The sequence below is a fragment of the Rutilus rutilus genome (assembly GCF_951802725.1).
Source record: "Rutilus rutilus genome assembly, chromosome: 23".
In the NCBI taxonomy this organism is placed as follows: Eukaryota; Metazoa; Chordata; class Actinopteri; order Cypriniformes; family Leuciscidae; genus Rutilus; species Rutilus rutilus.
In genome coordinates, this window is record NC_140233.1 from 7,786,028 (window position 1) to 7,806,335 (window position 20,308).

At 36.9% G+C, this 20,308-nt stretch overlaps 1 protein-coding gene across 3 annotated transcripts; it reads left to right on the forward strand.

The window, feature by feature from the left end:
* Positions 1–11,577: 11,577 nt before the first annotated feature.
* Positions 11,578–18,050, forward strand: hmg20a (high mobility group 20A). Of its 3 annotated transcripts, none has more exons than XM_084397807.1 (9): positions 11,578–11,867; positions 12,651–12,726; positions 12,805–13,014; positions 13,563–13,695; positions 13,915–13,952; positions 14,836–14,911; positions 14,995–15,210; positions 17,402–17,534; positions 17,618–18,050. In XM_084397807.1, the coding sequence occupies exons 2-9, from the start codon at positions 12,661–12,663 to the stop codon at positions 17,619–17,621; spliced, it is 876 nt and encodes a 291-aa protein (XP_084253933.1). In that variant the 5' UTR covers positions 11,578–11,867; positions 12,651–12,660; the 3' UTR covers positions 17,622–18,050. The 3 variants fall into 3 exon arrangements, with proteins under 3 accessions (XP_084253933.1, XP_084253934.1, XP_084253935.1); XM_084397809.1 differs by having other exon boundaries at positions 11,673–11,867; positions 14,839–14,911; XM_084397808.1 differs by having other exon boundaries at positions 17,402–17,669.
* Positions 18,051–20,308: the final 2,258 nt, after the last annotated feature.

Sequence of the window (20,308 nt, forward strand, 5' to 3'; positions counted from 1 at the left end):
GAAAAGACAATTATAGGTTAAGAGCTGATCTGAATGGGCATTCAGGAGCCAGCAGAGACCATTGAACTAATGGTTATCTGTTGTGGAGACAGTTTTAAAAAAAAAAAAAAAAAAAAAAAAAAAAAAAAAAAAAGTTGTAATGTTAGTTGCCTGATGGGCAAGGAAAACACAGAGATTTGTGTCGATGCTGAACTAATGTGTCAGTTCTGACTCCTGTAGATCATTTAGACATGACAAAGGACCACTATAAGACATGGTGGTGGCTAAAGATGACTCAAGAGAATTTTCTGGAAAACAAAGGTTAGGTAAATTGAGTATTTAAACTAAAGATAACCTTAGAAAAGATCATAGAACGATTGAATATGACTATGATTATTTTAGTTACAGTCCTAGGAGGCTGTTGAAAAAGATTATTTGCTTATAATGAGAGAGAAAGAGACTGCTTGAGTGGAGGAAGAGGATGGTACTCTGTCTGTCTTTCTGTTATCAGTCAGCCAAAGAAAGCTGGAGCAAAATAAGATAATGCACCAAAACAATCCAGCTGACTTTTCTAAAATCAGATGGATAATGAACAGACATGCTTTGAAACTGGTTAAGAGGCCATAAAAACATTAGATAAAAGATACAGGAAAATGTAAGGTTAAAATGTCATTTAAAATTTGAATCCTTTTAGATAAAAGATATTAATAAGAAATATGAGCGGTTCATAGTCAGGGAAGAGTGTGAGTGTGAATTCATGTTTTGTACAGTATGTGTTAGTTTAGGACAACTGTTCTGTCTGAATAGTGTGTATAAATTTGTCATTAACCTCTGGAAAGAGTGTTTTAGCATTATAGATGGGTTAAGGCGAATGACAAATTTGAAATTTTGAAATTGAAATTTCACAAAGCTGAGGATTGTGAGTCAATCTGATGAGAAGGCAACACAGAACAGGATGAGCTTTAAGTTGATTGATCATCGAGCTCTGTCTATTAATTATTATTTTGGTCATTCATGTTGTGCAGTAGATTTGAATTACTTTCTGGACAGGTTTAAGTATTGATAAATTAGAATTGTGAAGTCGTAGATAGCCGTCAGTCATGTGTTGAGAAAAAGTTATAGATTTGACAGCAACAAACACGTAGGCTAAGTAAATATCAGATTATCCAGAGAGCCCTTAACAGTTATGTATTGTAAAAAGGGGAAGATTGTTATTCGACTGACGTTGACGAAGTGTAGTGACGTTGACAAAGTGTACACGACCTGACCTGACCAATTGATGACCTGGAGAATGTTCGTAGATGACAGCTGATTAAGAGACCAAACAATAGGGTTTAGGGGCCATTGCCTTAAAACAATTTGATAAGAAGATGAAATTGTGGTTTTAAGTAATATTTTTATTTCAGAGGCAGAGAAAGATGTCTAAAAGAAATTTGGCTTAAGGACAACGTTTGGGTTAGCAAACTTTATCCAAACAAATGTTACCAAATAAATATGAACAAATATTGCAGTTTTCTATAGCTCAAACAGTAGAGCGTTAGCGCTTGTAACGCCAAAGTCATGGGTTCAATTTCCGAGGGAAAGCAAGAATTGATAAGAATGTAAATGTGTACCTTGAAATGTAAGTCGCTTTGGATAAAAGCGTCTGATAAAAGTAAGAGAATTTTATTATGTTAGATTTATGCACGAGATGGGTGTTGGGCATCAAGAGGAGGATGAATATGCTCATGGCGGGAACAAGAGAACGCACAGTAAAACAAGTGGTCAGATGAGTCTTTGAACTTTTTAGTATGGATAATTTGTATTCAGGCCACAAACAAAGACATTTCGGCCTCACAGGTGGGAAAACAGTAAATCCAGGGGGGAGGGCTAAACCCATTGTCTTCACAGCAGGCTGAGAGGTTATCTAGCTTTGACCTCATCGGTATATGAGGACAGTAAAAGTCCAGGAGGGGTTTATTTGAAGAACTTTATTTGTATTAACCAGCTAGATCTGGTTTACTAAGGGGTTCACATTTGCTGAAAGCCATCGCACAGGTGGGAAGATAAATGTTGGGAGGACATTGGGTTTAATTGTGTGTATTGTTTGTATTTTAAGTGTGCTAATAACAAGAATTGTTTTGACAGGAAACGCCGGAGCAGATGTGGCAGCACAGCAGACAAAAGAAAACTATGTGACAATAACCTCAACATTTGTTTTTCTTTACAGAAGATGCAGACTTTTGCGCATGGCATGAGCAAAGTGAAGAAACAGTGCCTAACCCTGTGTAATGCCTAACTTAAAATTTTCATTTTGCAGGATGGATTGAACCAAACAGAACTGATTCTGTATTGTTTTGTTAACATGAGCAACGTGGGTTGAATGTTTTTTTCAGGGGACAAGGACCCTGAGTGCTATTCAATGAGCAAGAAATTATCCGGTGATATGTTTCAGGTTGAAAATTTCACAGGTCACACCAAAGAGACGACAAGACACGCGGTCACTAACAAAATCACTTAAGGCCTCCATTCGCAGGTGACAGTAGACAGTAAATGACTCAAGGATATGCGCTAGAACATACCTCTCCTGCCAACGTTGGAAAAAGACCATTTCAACAGCACACAAAGTGTCATATTGGTGAAGATGGAACGTCCATGAGGCAACGAGATGATCAACATATCTGGAGAAAATGTTGACCAATTAATGGTTGAAGAAAAGTTTTGCGATTTTATTTGATTGAATCAAATTAGGGCTTAGTATTGATATACATGAAGGGTATAACTGTTCTTGAATTAAGACTTGAATTAATTCTATTCTTAAGGATTCAATAGTAAAATGGGTTTGATTGATTTTAGAAAATAGAAATGAATTTTTATTATTTTATTGGTTATCAGAGAATGATAAACAGGGGGGAGATGTTAATGAAAAATTCATTGTTCTTGTGTCCATTCATTTAAACTTGTTGATTTCAATTGAGTGTGTGTAAAAGCATCTGACCATATATATTTCTGTGAGGGTTTTCTAACAGCTGAAGAAGGGACAGGAAGACAGGGTGATAAAAACTTACACCTGAGCACGAGAAAGGATCCAGCCAGGAGAATACAGGGGTCGTTTAACAATAAACAAGGGGTCCCATGCCATCCCCTTAGGGGATAAAGAACAGCAGGAGGTCATCTAGATTGTAAATGAAGGCCTTTTGGCTTCTCAGGGATAAAGATTGTAAATAAAGGCCTTTTGGCTTCTCAGGGACAAAGAACAGCATAACCTGCCCAGGGGGGGGGGGGTAGAACCAGTCCATACTAGATGTCTTTAAGGAAATTTACAGAGACTAGGGAAAGGAGGAGTCAAGAATGTCAGAAACCTGTATAAAATGTCTCAGTTTTATTATGTCAGTAGGCTTTCTGTTTCACATCTGGGTGGCTGCGGTTGCGAAAAGATTCCTCAAAGAATAAAAAGCCTTTTCTTCTATATTACAATTTTGCCTTTTGAGTGTTCCTTAACCCTGTGATGCTGTTTTTCCCAGTGAGATAAAAAATTGCTATTACACCTGTATTAATTTCTTTCTTCTGCTGAAGATATTTTGAAGAATATGGGTAACCAAACAGTTGATGGGCCCCATTGACGTCCTTAGTAATTTTATTTTTCCATACTATGGAAGTAATGTGGCCCATCAACTGTTTGGTTACCCATATTCTTCAAAATATCTTCTTTTGTGTTCAGTAGAAGAAAGAAATTCATACAGCTTTGGAACAACTTGAGGGCGACTAAATTATGACAGAATTTTCATTCTTCTGTGAACCATCCCTTTAACGTCTAGGTCAAGATGATGATTTGTTGCATGGATTATACAATACTAAGGTCCGTTCACACCAACTATAACGTTAAAGATATAGGCTAGTTCTAGCCTAAATGTAAAAGAATAGCAGATTCCACTCAACAACTTTCACAACGATTTTCTCCAGCTGATGAACGATAAAAACATTGACAACCAATCAGAATCCACCCTGTGTTTAATAGTTAGCCAGTGCACTTGCTAATAATAAACAGAAGGATATCTGCGTTGGTGAGGACGCTAATATAGTCATCGTTCCTGTTGTGAATGGGCCTTTAGTCGCAATGGATTTTGAACAGTAAAATGACAAACGGGATGCCACTTTACGCTTTATGTCTGGGCCAGAATAAGTTTTCTAGCTATGCTCTGCTACCACACACAGTCTATATGAGAAAGTGAGCATCAGTTTCTGCCCTTTCATGAAGGTGAGGGAGATTTTCAGATGACTTTAATCTTGGAGACGCCGCTGAGCAGCGGTAATTATGAGCGCTTCAGAAAAGGAAGATTAACACTCTGCTTTTCAATTAACAGCCTGGAAATGTGATTATACAGCAGCACGTTTCTCAAGGGGGGGAAGGTTTGTCCTGGACACTTCATTCCTCTCTGCAGTGTTTGTTTTAATGGCCCTCAGTAAAGCTAACAGCGGATAGTGTTTCGGGCTTAATTAGAGATGAAACCAACACTTATCACGTTCCCCAAAAGTTCCCGAGCCACGGGGAGAGACGGGAAATGAGTGCGTGTGTGTCCGCGGATTAGACTCAAGGATTAACATTGACGCAGACAATGAGGAACCGACAATTAAAACAGATTAATTAGGGGGGAAATTTCCCTCGCAGTGGTCAACACAAACACTCCCCCGGCCCCGGAGGAATCAACAAACAGCTCAGCACTAACAAAGCTCACTGAACCCTAGATAAATGAACTGGCAGATGTTCCGCACTGAATGTCCTCCGAGTTTCTCTTGATGTTGTTCTTAAGTGAATGTCGGGCTTTCGAGAAGAGCTGATTCCTCGGCGAGGGACTTCTTGAGAGTCACGCCTCATCGCAGCCTGAGCCTTAAACGCATAATGAAACACCGTCCACGGTGTTTTCTAACTTCTGTTTTGTGACTGAATATTCACAGGCTTGATTTTGTCCATTAAGGTATTGGACCATGCAATGTAATCAGCCCACTTCCGTACAGTAGGCCTGTATGATGCAGTTCCGGCACTTCCTGTCTCCTGAGATCTGATGGATTTTTGAAGGCAGCATAGATGTGTCCTTCACTGCCTTTGGTATCCTACAATCCTGTGCTTTCCATTCTGTGACAGTTTAAGGCCCAATCCCAATTCTACCCCTTACCCCTTCACTTTCCCCTACCCCTCTGTTTTGCGCGTTCCCGTGAAGGGGTAGGGTTGTCTCGATTCTCTTTTGGTTGGAGGGGTAGGGGTAGGGGGAAGGGCCAGATAGCCCTTGAAACGAAGATTTTTCGGGACCACACTTCAAACGAAGGGGTATGAGAAATGTACCTGCATACACCGGCTACAGAGGCAACATGGCTGCCAATAATCATTTTCTTTATGTCACATTCAATCTTGTGTTCATATTTACGGTCATGTTCTTCAAAGAAACGTTTGCAAAAAAATCGCTGAAGTTCGCTAACGATAGTCCCGCAACATATTTTCATGTCTGATAACTGGTGAATGTAATTGCGGCAGGGAATTGGCTTATCTTTTACCGTACATCTGCTATGAACCCATTGTTTTCTTGTGGTAATACCATATAAACGAACAGTGCTTACACAGTTTCGTGCTTTTTGCAACATGATCAACCAGTCTTGTATGTTCTTTACCAAACAGGGACACCAGAGGAAACCCGGAGGCTCATTCGTTTTCGCGCTGACAACGAGCAACGTCTCCTGAAGTCCAAAAATACTTAGGCGTTGAAGATATCATCATCTCCGTTGTTTTTTTGCAAACTTCAGAAGAAAAATGCAAAAAAATAGCTGTAACCCACGCAATTGAGATGACTACAGCTGACGACGGCATCTTGGAAGTTTGTGATAAACATTGGCGCATCTCCTGTGACGTAGGCGCTAGCGACGACGTATAATGACGTGTAACGGTGTAGTAGTGTGTCCCATTTCTTAGGGGAATATTTTCACCCCTACGCCTTGCCACTCTGTTTCAAGGGGCAAGGGTAAGGGGTAGGCGAAGGGTTAGGGGTAGGCGAAAGGGTATAAAATAAGATATTGGGATTGGGCCTTAAACTAAAAAAGAAAGATGGCGCCTGAAAGTTGCGGTTGGTGGTCAGTTTGTGTGTAAATGTACATTATATCCTAACCCTCTGGTTGTGTTCCGGTCATTTTGACCCGGAGATGATTTCCTTTTTCCCCAAAAATACTAGTTAATGTTATCGCTTTGGTCTGAAACTTAGTGATTTTGTTCACAAAGGGTATAACTTTATAAAAAAAATTAAAAGTAGACTAGTGTGATCAACAGTGCCAATTTTCTTCAGATTTTATTTAATATTTCCAAAATTATTAAAAAATAATGTTTTTTTTTACTCAAAAAATTAGATGCCTACTCTCAGATAAATGAGGCCTACGATTAATCAGATGCAAATAGAAATATAAAACCAGTCCTAATTGAAAGAGAACAAGTTGACAAAAAGATTGAATCCAATATTGGGTGATAATATAGCATAATAAGTGATTTATAAGCTAGTTTTTATAGGCCGGTCATTTCTTACCAGGAACATCAAAAGTGTTATAGGGTTTTGAACACAACCAGAGGGCTAAGTATACGTAAGGTAGGCCTACTCAGTATTAACTTCTTGATTATTGAACAGTTGTTTAAAAGCAATATCATGCTTGCAGTCATGCAGAATCATCATTAGAGAAGACAACCGTCTTTGAGGCAGAGAAAATACTTCATTTCGATGAATGAGTACAAAAAAACAACAATTTTCTTTAGAATAACATGCACTGATGAATCATGCACGGTAATATACCAAGGAAATATTAAGTGAAAACAGTAAACAAACCTTCAAACGTTCTTGCTATATCATGGTGAGAAGCTCTTAAGATTTAAAGTCACAACAAGAACAAGCAGAACCTGAGGTTACATGCCAGGTCTCAAAAATTAAATGTTTTATTTAATCACTGTTCAGTTCTTTGGTTTCCCCTACCAAGCTACCTCTAGACTAGCTAACCAATGCCTTAAACCAGTGGCAAAACAGCAGCACCTGTTGTCAAAAAACATAAAAGTTGTTCATTTGTGAAGATTATCATCTTAATGAACAAAATATGTAAGGATCATAAACTTTTGTTGGTCACAGAGCTTAGTTTCTGCAATAATCCAAAAGCCAGTGGAAAAATAATATTGGGTTTTTGGCGAGGGAACTAGGGCGATGCTAACTTTAACTCATCAGAATACACTCACCTAAAGGATTATTAGGAACACCTGTTCAATTTCTCATTAATGCAATTATCTAATCAACCAATCACATGGCAGTTGCTTCAATGCATTTAGGGGTGTGGTCCTGGTCAAGACAGTCTCCTGAACTCCAAACTGAATGTCAGAATGGGAAAGAAAGGTGATTTAAGCAATTTTGAGCATGGCATGGTTGTTGGTGCCAGACGGGCCGGTCTGAGTATTTCACAATCTGCTCAGTTACTGGGATTTTCACGCACAACCATTTCTAGGGTTTACAAAGAATGGTGTGAAAAGGGAAAAACATCCAGTATGCGGCAGTCCTGTGGGCGAAAATGCCTTGTTGATGCTAGAGGTCAGAGGAGAATGGGCCGACTGATTCAAGCTGATAGAAGAGCAACTTTGACTGAAATAACCATTCGTTACAACCGAGGTATGCAGCAAAGCATTTGTGAAGCCACAACACGCACAACCTTGAGGCGGATGGGCTACAACAGCAGAAGACCCCACCGGGTACCACTCATCTCCACTACAAATAGGAAAAAGAGACTACAATTTGCACGAGCTCACCAAAATTGGACAGTTGAAGACTGGAAAAAAGTTGCCTGGTCTGATGAGTCTCGATTTCTGTTGAGACATTCAGATGGTAGAGTCAGAATTTGGCGTAAACAGAATGAGAACATGGATCCATCATGCCTTGTTACCACTGTGCAGGCTGGTGGTGGTGGTGTAATGGTGTGGGGGATGTTTTCTTGGCACACTTTAGGCCCCTTAGTGCCAATTGGGCATCGTTTAAATGCCACGGCCTACCTGAGCATTGTTTCTGACCATGTCCATCCCTTTATGACCACCATGTACCCATCCTCTGATGGCTACTTCCAGCAGGATAATGCACCATGTCACAAAGCTCGAATCATTTCAAATTGGTTTCTTGAACATGACAATGAGTTCACTGTACTAAAATGGCCCCCACAGTCACCAGATCTCAACCCAATAGAGCATCTTTGGGATGTGGTGGAACGGGAGCTTCGTGCCCTGGATGTGCATCCCACAAATCTCCATCAACTGCAAGATACTATCCTATCAATATGGGCCAACATTTCTAAAGAATGCTTTCAGCACCTTGTTGAATCAATGCCACGTAGAATTAAGGCAGTTCTGAAGGCGAAAGGGGGTCAAACACAGTATTAGTATGGTGTTCCTAATAATCCTTTAGGTGAGTGTAAGTTAAGCAATTTTCTACTTTTTTTTTATGTTATACAAGACTCAACTCATTTTTTTAAGTCAGTTTAATGTAATTTAACCTTTAAAGTTGATTGTATTGGTGCCAAAAATAAAAAAAAAAGGTCAGGATATGAAAAATTATCCTATTTATTTGTTACACCTCATGTTCTCTGATTAGCTAAGTAAATGTGGGCTAAGTATTGTTGTAATTCCTCAATCTATTAAAAATATATAATTTTACCCCATGTGTGTGTTTTGTATTTTTCACATAAAAAAAAATGAGTGCTGTCAAATCGATCAGTAGCATCTAACATAAAAGTGTGTTTCTATAATATATGTGGGTGTCTAAACAAACTTTTATGTTAGATGTTATTAATCAATTTGACAGCACAAAAAAATGTTGATTTGTTCAAAATCATTCATGGTTTGTACAGGTCACAATCACTGGGTTACTTGTTTGAAATGGTTTTTCTGTTTATGTTTCTTGAGCTCAAGGTTAGTGTATACTAGAGCTACACTTCTTTTAAAGGTGAAACTGAACAGACATTAAACAGAGGCAGCAAACTGCTGTCAAAGAGCTGTCAGGATCACGGGTAAAGAGAGATACACACATCACAGAGATATATTCAGAAAGGTTTTTCTGACCTATGCTCACCCTAACCTCATCTGACTAACAGAAAGCCAGATTTGAAGACCTGCACAACTGTGCTGCTGCTGCATTTGTTATGAGCGCCATTAAAGGCCATTCACCTAAATAAATCCAGAGTGGTTTGGAACGACATAAATCTTTACATTTTTGGGTGAACTCATTAGTTTAGCAACGTGACAAGCTGGAGAGTTGATCACCAGACGTTCACAAACACACACAAGCCGGAGAATTATGGTTTGAGTTTCCAGGTTTCACAGTAAAGTCATTTTTATAAGCCATCAGGCGTCTCGCGCAGGGCGACTCCAGAGACACTCGCAATCTCTGCCATTGATCGAGGAGTGAAATGATTGAGTCGCTAAATGGCAAAATAACAACAATCGAATCATATAAAATTGATATTGTGTTACACTTCCGTGACAGTTTAAAAAGTTATCATCAGCAGACTTCAGATTAATGATATTGCCAGCTGATCACTCGTGAAATTGCTGTAACTGATCAATAAAGTGATTTATTCTTCATATAGTGTCGTGATTATTAGTCAAGCAGCACTACTGCCCCCTACAGGCCATTATGGGTCTGCACTGAGGGGTCATGACCCAAAAGTGGGACTTAGGTCTGTTTTGAAAGAGTTGCTATTTTTAGAAAAAAATGCTATGCGCAAAAAAAATTTAATAATAATAATAATAATAAATACATAAAAATTTAATCAACCATATTATCGTGCATAGTTAGGACTGCCTAACCGTTTTTATTGTTCATTATTAGTGTTGTTATTTTTAATACAATATTTTAATTATTATTTTTATTTCATTTTCATTTCATTTGAATATTTAATTATTATTGTTGTTGTTAAATATTTAAGTAGGCTATTTTTATTTTATTTTAAAATTAATTTAATGATAAAATTATCTTATATCGTGATGATGATGATGATCATCATCGTCATTATTATAAAATATTTATAATTTAATTTTCATTTCATTTGAATATTATTTTATTGTTATTATTTAATTTAAGCGTTATTTTTATTTTCATTTTATTTGCATAATAATGTATTATAATCGTTATTTAATATTTTAAGTTTTCTTTCTTTTTTATTTAATTTTCATTTAATTTGAAAATTAATTTAATTACAAAATTATTATGACTATTACAATTATTATTTCATTAATTTGTAATTTTATTTAATTTTATTTAATTTAGTATGTTTGTATTATTAATATTATTGTTGTTTTTGTTGTTGTTATCATTTTTTTTTTTTTTTTTTTTTTTTTTTTTTTTATAATTATCAACATTTCTGGTTCTGTGATGGGTCACAGTTTTTATATTTCACACTTCACTGTCAAATGTAAAATATTATGCATCCTGACGCCAAACCATTCCAGAAGCTTGGCTATAAACACAGCCTTATTCTTCCAAAATAATAAACAACTACCAAAACATAACACCATCCAGGCAAAAGGTCACCTCATTAACTTCATGAAATGATGTTCACATTTCTCAAGCCCTGAGGCCTGAGCCGCAGCAGCGGAAAGACTGTCTGTCACTCTGATATCATTCATGTGGACATGGAATTGATCCCTCAGACCACCTGGATTAATTACAGCCTTCAGCACATTTTCAGACTGTCTGTAATTCTTTCTGACATAATGGAAAGTGTTTATGGAAACATGATTTGTCTTTACCCCCAGCACATACACAGTCAACTGTAATTCACACCTTCCTTCAACACTTTATGTTACTTTAGACCTGCTGTGAAGAGAGAGTCAGAGTGTGTGAACCATCAACTATCAAGGTTTTGTGAGCAGTGAGTGAAGGGCTGCCTCTAGCAAATCTTCTGCAGATTTCGAGGTTTTTTATTTCAAATAAGTGTCTGTTTATTTGTTTATTTATTTACTTACTTGCTTGCTTACAAACAGACTAATAATATTATTATCAATGAATATGCAACATATGGCCAGTAGATGGCAATGCGGCACAGAATTTGTTAGAGCGGCAACTGCCAGAACATGAGGTTATAAAGTGGGCGGGGCGTAGTGGTTGAAAACTCGTTTTGGATTGGTCAGATGTGACGTTCATAGTCACATGGTAAAGAGAAGACCGAAAAAAAGCAGCAAAAATACAAATATTATTGATCTTTTTTTGTAGTACACCATATGACAAGAAACAGGAAAACACGATTTAACGATCACGATCGTTTCAAGGAAAATTATTGAAGTTAAAAAATGTGCTTTGAAAAAATGTAAAACACTACATGGCCGAAGTGGCAGCGTGCACAGACTGTATAGCTATGGTATAGAGACAATATGTGTATGATTCAATACACACAAACATGTTGTTATTTTCATGTTGTTGTGTATTAGAACTTATTTAAAAAACTTAACAGAGGAGCACCGCAGTTATTCGGTTGCACTTGTAGCTTCTGGCCAGCAGAGGGCAGCAAAACGCCATTAATCTCTCGTAACCCGTTAGTTCTCCAGCAGCGTATACACAATAAAGCGCTTTTACTGAGACTTTAACCGAAATACAGCGCTTTTAATGAGGCGGAGAGGAGGAGGATGATTAGAATAAAGATTGTGATGAGGAGGAGGCATCAGGGATCTGACTGACAGGGCTGAGATCGCATGACGAAGCCGTCCTGCTTCCTGTCGCCGCGTGATGACGTCAGCCGGCTCCGTGCATTGTTTTGACTCGGAATATTTTTCTCTGTAAAATTCCTGAGAAATCGTGCGAAAAAACACGTTAAAGACGCAGTTTTGCACGTGATTCCACATTCAGAACAAAAGACAGGTGAGACAATTGATGTCTGTCGGGGTTTTGCTTGATTTTAATGCATCTGTTAAATTAATCTTCTGTACCAACCTTGTATAAAGTACCGTGGCTGTACTATAGTAAAATGGTCAGACGGTAATAGTACTTAAATGATTGCTATATCGATGTACAATTTTGCTTAAAATAATTATTTCCATTAATATATCACCATGGTACATGTCCCATAAACATGGTATGAATGGTACTGTATTCATGAAACCATGGTAATTTTAGTAAAGTTTAATTTTATTGAAGAAAATTAATGATATATATATATATGGGTGTTCAATATATTTATATTGATACATTTTTATGTATTTATTTTTTATATATGTATATTTTATGTTATATTTGTGTGTGTGTGTGTGTGTTAGTAGTATTACAATTGAAAATAATTTAATATATAATATTATATATGTATACATATTGTTCTTTATATATTTAAGTTTTATATATTTATACAAATTTACATATATATGTATGTATATGTAATACAATTTTAGTAATGTACAGTATATCTATTAAAATAAAATGTATTAATGTAATATATATTTTTTAAATTATATATATATATATATGTTTGAATATTATGTTAGTGAGTATAAGATGGAAAATTTATATAAATATAATAATATATAATCATAATTGAAAAATAATTTGTACATGATATTTTGAGTTTTATTACAGTAGCTCTGAATTATTTTTAAATGCCGAGTCCAGTCATCTTCTCTTTTTACATATCTCCTATATGTGACACTAAAGGTCAGAGGTCATGGAGGAGCAGAGCGGGTCACCGGGGGGCAACACAGACAACAGCAGCCAGCGTAACGGAGAGGAGGTGAGCAGATCATGTGATGGCTGTCGTTGCACAGGTCGAGCAGCGTTAACCAGTCGTGTGAATCTGTGTTTTTGGCAGAAACCTCGCAGGAGCAGCTGGACCAAAGGCAGGAGGAGGAAGAAGCCACTGAAGGACAGCAACGCCCCCAAAGCCCCGTTAACAGGATACGTGCGCTTCATGAACGAGCGCCGCGAGCAGCTGCGGGCGGAAAGACCAGACGTGCCTTTCCCAGAGATCACCAGGATGCTCGGGAACGAGTGGAGCAAACTGCCCCCGGAAGAGAAACAGGTCAGGACACACACACTATTGTGCTTTTTCACATTTTCAACTTTCTTTAGTGTGTGATGTTGCTGTTTGAGCATGAAAAAGATCTGAAAAGTTACAAAGTGACTCTAAAGGGAGTTATTCTCTATGAAACGCCTCCATTGTAGTCTTGAGCTTTCTCTGGGAACGAACACGTCACAGCATTCCTCATTTAAATAACTCCCGCCAAAAAAAGTAGTGTGTTGAAACTCACGGTTATGGTAAGGGACGCGAAATTTCCCAAATACGCTTAAAGTGGTTGACCAATCACAACACACTAGTCCAGCTGACCAATCAGAGCACATTGTGCTTTTCAGAAGGCGGGGCTTCATAGAGACCGGAACTAAACAGGAAGAGAGGTGCCGCAACAATGTCAAATATGTGAAAAATTATGTCTTTTTTTGAACATCCAAGCATAAAAACCTATTCTAGTAGACCCATGCAAAATGAAGACTGTAAAAGGTCATCTTTAATCAAGATTAAAAGCTTTCCAGAGACATCTAACATCGCTCTCATGTCTCGTTCTGTCTCAGCGGTATCTGGATGAAGCGGACCGAGATAAAGAGCGCTACATGAGAGAACTGGAGCAGTATCAGAAGACCGAAGCCTATAAACACTTCAGCAGGAAAGTGCAAGAGAAACAAAAAGGAAAGAGACACAGAGGAGGTACGAAATCCAAAACGAGCTTTTGTCAATCCTGCAATGAAGTGACGGCCACAGCCAATCAGAACACTTTTGCTGTTCACTATGAAGCTGTGGTTTGGGACCAGTGAGATTTCACAGTGGGTGGTTCTTCCTGGTAAAACGAGAATAGAAACGAAGAGACTGACGAAATGATGTGCATCACAAATCACTAAAATTCCTCTCTCTTGCTGTCGTTATCAGATGCTGGACGGCAGGCTCCTGGTGAATCCCTTCATGAGGTAAAAATATCCACGACAGGACACACATTTCACGTCATGGAAAACCTGGAATTAACAGGAGATTGTGGTTTTAAGTCATTGGAAAACTCGCTAATTCTATTTTTATTGATTTAAACTATTTAATTTGATGTTTTTATGGAATCATCGTTTTATGGAATCATCCGATAATCATACAAGACTGGAAAAGTAATGGCAATAAAATCCTAAACCGTCTTGGGAAAGTCAAGGAAAACTCTTTAGTCAACATCTGTTTTTGTAGTCTTTTATTATTATTCTACACTATTTAATTTTTACAATATTTTTTATTAGATTATCCAATATTCAGAAAAGGCTATAAAAGTAATGGGATTTCTTTCTTTCTTTAAAATATATATAATACTAAATAGTAAAATATAACAATATAATAAAAAATAATAAATACTAAAATATTTAATTTGGCTACAGTTATATAAAGGGATTTTAATCGCTGTAATGACTGTAAAAGCCACAAAAAGTTAGAAAATCTTGAACAGTCATGGAAAATAAAACATATTTAAATAGCTATAATTTTATATATATATTTGTTTTATTTTTACTATTAGATGTTTTTTTTATTCAATAGTCAATAGGCTAAACTCTGTAAAATGATCCAAAAATTGCAAACAGCTTGAAAATAGAAAGGTGTGGAAACCCTTAAATATGTTATTGGTAGCTGGAATATGATTGATTTAGGCTAATATTTAATGAACAAACTTGCAAAGGGTGGAGGATATGTAGATCATTTTGACAGCCACTGTAGTTCTATGGGTGCAGACTCTGATCGGGTCTTTATATTTTTATATTGTAATATTTATTAGTAATCGATGACAGTCTGAGCACTCAAACATTCATGTCTGTCTCTCAGAAGGATCTGGAGATAAAGGATCGCTCTGTGTTTGATATTCCCATCTTCACTGAAGAGTTTCTCAATCACAGTAAAGGTGAGAGCAGAGTGCTGTTGAGTGTGTGAGTATGTCTAATGAAAACATGATTCACTGAGCGCGTGTGTGTGTGTGTGTTACAGCGCGTGAGGCTGAAATGCGTCAGCTGAGAAAGACGAACATGGAGTATGAGGAGCGAAACGCGGCGCTGCAGAAGCATGTGGAGAGCATGCGCTCCGCCGTGGAGCGTCTGGAAGGAGACGTGCTGCAGGAACGCACGCGAAACAGCCTCCTTCAGCAACACCTGGACACCCTGCGCTCGGCCCTCACACACAGCTTCTCTACTGTCCCCCTGCCCGGTGAGACACACACACACACACTCACACACACACATGACTGAACTACAAAAACCTCCTGCAAGCTGGGTTCAGTTGAGCAGTCTGATTCCTTTTAGTTCATTTTGTTTAAATCAGTTCAGTGATTCATTACAGCCATGACCATCAAATCTGAAAATATTTAGATAAAAATATTTTATGTCTGAAATATTTAGATAAATATTACCTTTCTATAGGCCTATATATATATATATATATATATATATAAAAATTCCACTTGATTCCACTTCTAATGAAGTTAAATACAGAGATCCTGGTTGTGCTTGTTCCCAATATTTCTTAATAAAAAAAAAGTATATACATAATATATTAGATTACATTAAATATATGAATCATATAAATCAAATAAATGCAGACTTGGTGAGCATAAGAGACATCTATCACCAAAAAAAAAAAATATATATATATATACTGTTGGAAATATATTAGATAACATTAAATACATAATATAAATATGTATATAAATTATTTAAACAATATGTATGTATATATATATATATATATATATATATATATATATATATATATATATGTGTATGTGTGTATATGTATATATATATATATATTAGAGATGCACCGATTACAATTTTCTAGGCCGATTCCGATTTCCGATTTTTCACTGAGCTTGACCTGCCGATACCGATTTTAGCCGATTCCGATTTAATTTTTTTCCTACCACTTTACAGCACACACAAATATTTATTTTTCATCTTTTCTTTAACCTTTTCACGCGTAAGTTTAAAATATTCTAACTGACACCCCCACCCCCCGAGTGAGTTTTTTCGCGAACGTTCCCTTTAATGTTTCCATGGCGACGCGTCACGCGATACACCGCAGCCACAATAAAACTGTATGACAGATGTGTCGCTTTTATTTCACTTTTCCTTTTTTATTCAAAATATTCACAAACTTGCTTACCATGTCATCAACTAGCCTATCTGATATTCCGATTCTCAAATACGTGTAAGTGAGTGGTCGTTTAAAAACCTTTAATCTTGATCTATAATGAGATGGGCGCCGCAATGTTGTCCTGTCAGTCGGATTTACAGCATGTGAATTCATCAGTTTCTCCGAAATAAATGCAAGAAAGTGGCCGTTGAACTGATTAGAATAGAGTAAACTTTATAGTTACTTCCCCTATGTTTGTCTGATATGAATAACACACATGTCGGCAAATTATATTTGAATAGATTGTTATTGCTGCTTCCACAGACATCAGTGTGTGTTTTACAAACTCCAAATGTATTGTTTTAATCGTGCTTATGTGTATTTAAATATCTGAAACCTAAAATAAACATTATGAGGTTGAAAACACTGCTTAGTTGTGCCATAACAGCGCTGAACGCGTCCGACTCTGGCTCAGCGCCAGGCAGCCAACGCGCGAAAGCACAGTTTGAATCTGGCAGTTATGCGACGTCACTGAACATCTAAATGTGGCACCGCACCGTACTCTCCTGGGCACAGACATACAAATCTCATATATGAGACCGCACCGCTCAAAAGGTTAATCATGCGGCGCCCGAGTGCATTTGACCGGCATAAAATCGGCATATGTCAGACTGACCGGCCGGTCGCCGGTCATGGCCGATCACGTGAAAATCGGCCAATTCCGGTCACCAGCCGATCAATCGGTGCATCTCTACTATATATATATATATATAATTTTTGGTGATAGATGTCTCTTATGCTCACCAAGTCTGCATTTATTTGATCAAAAAGTAAAAACAGCACAGTAAAAACTATAATATTGTGAAATATTTTTATAATTTAAGTGTTTTCTATTTTAATATATTTTTTATTTATTTGTGTAATTTATTCCTGTGATGCAAATCTGACTTTTCAGCATCAGTCTTCAGTGTCACATGATCCTTCAGAAATCATCATAATGTGTGGATTTGCTGCTCATGAAACATGTTTTTTTTTTTGATGAATGGAAAGCTAATCTTTTCACTGTCACTAACTGAATATATTTCCAATAAAACATTTTCTTATATATAAAAAAAATATATAATCTGTCAAAATATTGCCAACATATTACTTTCTTTGTTTTATTCCCAAATCTTATTTGAGTGAAGGCTGTTTCAACTGTGAATCCGATCTTCCCATTATGTGAAAGATAATCTTTTCCTGACTGACTTTCCCCGTGTTCCTGCAGGCAGCGGAGAGACGCCCACACTCAACTCCATCGACTCCTACATGAAGAAGCTTCACAGCATCATCCTGTCCAGCCCACAGGAGCACCAGCACCTGATCGGCACCGTCAGGGACGTGGTCAACCGCCTCGACAGGTAGCCGCACACCACAGCATTCCTGCTTTGCATGTGAACATGATCCACGTGTGCGTTAATGCACTGCTCTGATCCGCCTGCAGGTAATTGTGAGGCCCCGCCCCCTCTCGTGCAGTAGCCCCTCCTCCTATCCTGCGATGACCGCGTTATTTTGTGTCAAGCAATTATTCACTTGTTTCCTATTTATTTTTTTACAATGCTGGTTTTATCTGCTCATTTTTTATTTTTTTATTTTAGCACTTCACGTTTGCCATGCATTTATGCGTGTTATTAAAATGTAAAAACGTTATTTTAGAAGGGTTGTGGTTTCATCTGCATGTATACATGTTATTTTGATTTTAAGCTGAATTTTATACTTGTAATTTCTTTCATTTTATATAAGAAAGTGCGATGTTGTGTTCGTGTGAAGAGAGGCAGGTTCATGTGTAGCTGGTGTCTTTGTGCTGGAGTTACTGAATTCCCTCTATGGTCTTGACATTTGAAGAATTCAATAAAGCAAATGTATGAAGACATTGATGAGTGTCTGATTCTCTCTCTCTCTCTCTCCTCCAGCTCATTTGCTAGATGGTTGCCATTAATTAATTAGATTTAGTTCCCTCTGGGATGAAGCGCTAGAGACAGCAGTGTTATAGTTCTCAGGACAGACGGTTTGCTGAAGGCTGCTACTGAACAGCTGTAACACAGTTGGGCTTATAAGCAGGTGTGAATTAATTAAAGGTTTTTATATTAAAAAACACAATATCTGGGGTGAAAAACGGCGACTCTGGTGTTTTTATTTAACGGCTGCCAAAAAAAGAGAAAATCTTTGAAAAAGGTCAGGTGATACTTTAATCTGGGGTGATGTAGTTACATGTTACTACATGTACTTCTAGTAATAACAGTAAATTATGCATAATTACAAGTAACTAACCCTAAACCAAACCCTAACCGTAACTCAAGTTAATTAACATTATTCAGTACAGTACTACGTCACAAAATCAAGCGTAACCAAAAGTCAAATTCAATTTTGGACAGGTTTAAATCAAGCTTTACAGTTACTATTTGGACTATTGATTTGATAAATTAATTAAATGACATTCACACATTTGTAGCAATGTTTTTTTTTTTAGTATCATTGTTCATATTTTCAATCATTTTTTAAAATATATTTGCCATTTTCAGTTTAATTTGAGTAATTTTGTTGTGTGATTCTGTTATTTTTAATAGTTTTATACAGTATGTCTATATCATTTTTATTAACTTTTATTTTATTTTAGTAAATCAGGTTGAACTAAATTAAAATCATCACAGTTTACTGTAAAACAAATGTACTGTACTTTTGTAAAATATATATTTTTCAAAATAATTTTACTCCATAATTGCTACGAAATCAAAGCCATGTGTCTAACCAAGTTGTGTTCCAAATTTGAAGCAAAAATTTTAGTTCCTATGGGATTTTGTTTGCTATACCAAAAATAGACACCTACCATTAATAGACATATTCCATTGAATTAATTTTGTTAAATAAATTGACATTATTTGACATTTTCCTGTGACAAATTAATATATTTCTGTCACAATATCTCTTCATTCACAAAACAGTCAGCAAATATGGAACCTTGAGTCTCAGACCTTTCCGTCAACGTGTGTTTTGTCAAGATTAGAGCAAATTTGTTAAAATAAATGTTGTAATATGAAACATCACTCACTAGGGCAGGAGCCCGCTAAAAGATTTCCCGTTTCCATGGTAACACAATGTCTGATTTCAAAATGGTTTTGACAGGATGCATTTTGAGTTTTTAAGCTTTCGATTGATTCCTAATTTATGTTTACTAAAATATGTGATGGGGAAAAAAAGGAATTAAAAAAAGAGCGCCAAGCGTCCCGCTATAGCTGGTTAACTATTTCAGTTAACGTTTATTTTGTTCAAGTAAAAGAAACTGTTTTATGGTTTTAGTTTCAGTTTCAGTTTTAGTTAACTATAATAACTCTGATTTAGTGTCCAAATAATATTTGAGCCCTTGTAATATAGAGAAGAGATGAGCTGCAGCTGCACAGGACTCTGGGACATGTGTAATTTCCTTTCTGTTGTCATGTCCATTTCCTGTCAGACAGCAGGACTTCCCGTCATCCGTCAGAAATGGAGTACGGCATCCATGGCACAGGAGGGTCAGATGACCTAACTTCCCTTCACTGTGTAAAAAGGGCGGCAATTTTTTTTTTTTTTTGAGGGATAGTTCACAAAAATTCACATCAAAACTCATACTTTCTTGTGTTATGTGGACCGCAAATGACATTTTGAAGATATTTTCGCATGTCCGATTGAGAACGGCTCATTCTTTTGAACTGGATCGTGTCAGTGAATCAATTATTCACAAAACCAGATTGAACGATTCATTTGTGAATCAAACTTATCGGGGTTAACAAGTTCAGCTCCGTAATTATCATCAAAAAAATGAAGTATATTTTTAACAATGCCATGACTTCAGAACATCAAAATATAGTTGTATATTTTATGGTGCAAAATGTAACTTTGTTTTCCACAGAAGTAATCTAAGTTTGGAACAACATGACAAATGATGACAGAATTGCCATTTTTGGGTGAACTTTTCTTTCAAAGCATGGGATTGTTCATCTTTCCCTCTCTTTTGCCCAAAGCGAAGATCCAGCTGAATGCAAGAACTCATAATCATATCATAAAATGAGACTCTCTTTGCCCTAGAGATGTTTTTCATTTCCTCAATTGGGAGAAACAACATATTGGAGGGAGGAGAGGAGAGAAGAAGAAGAGGGAG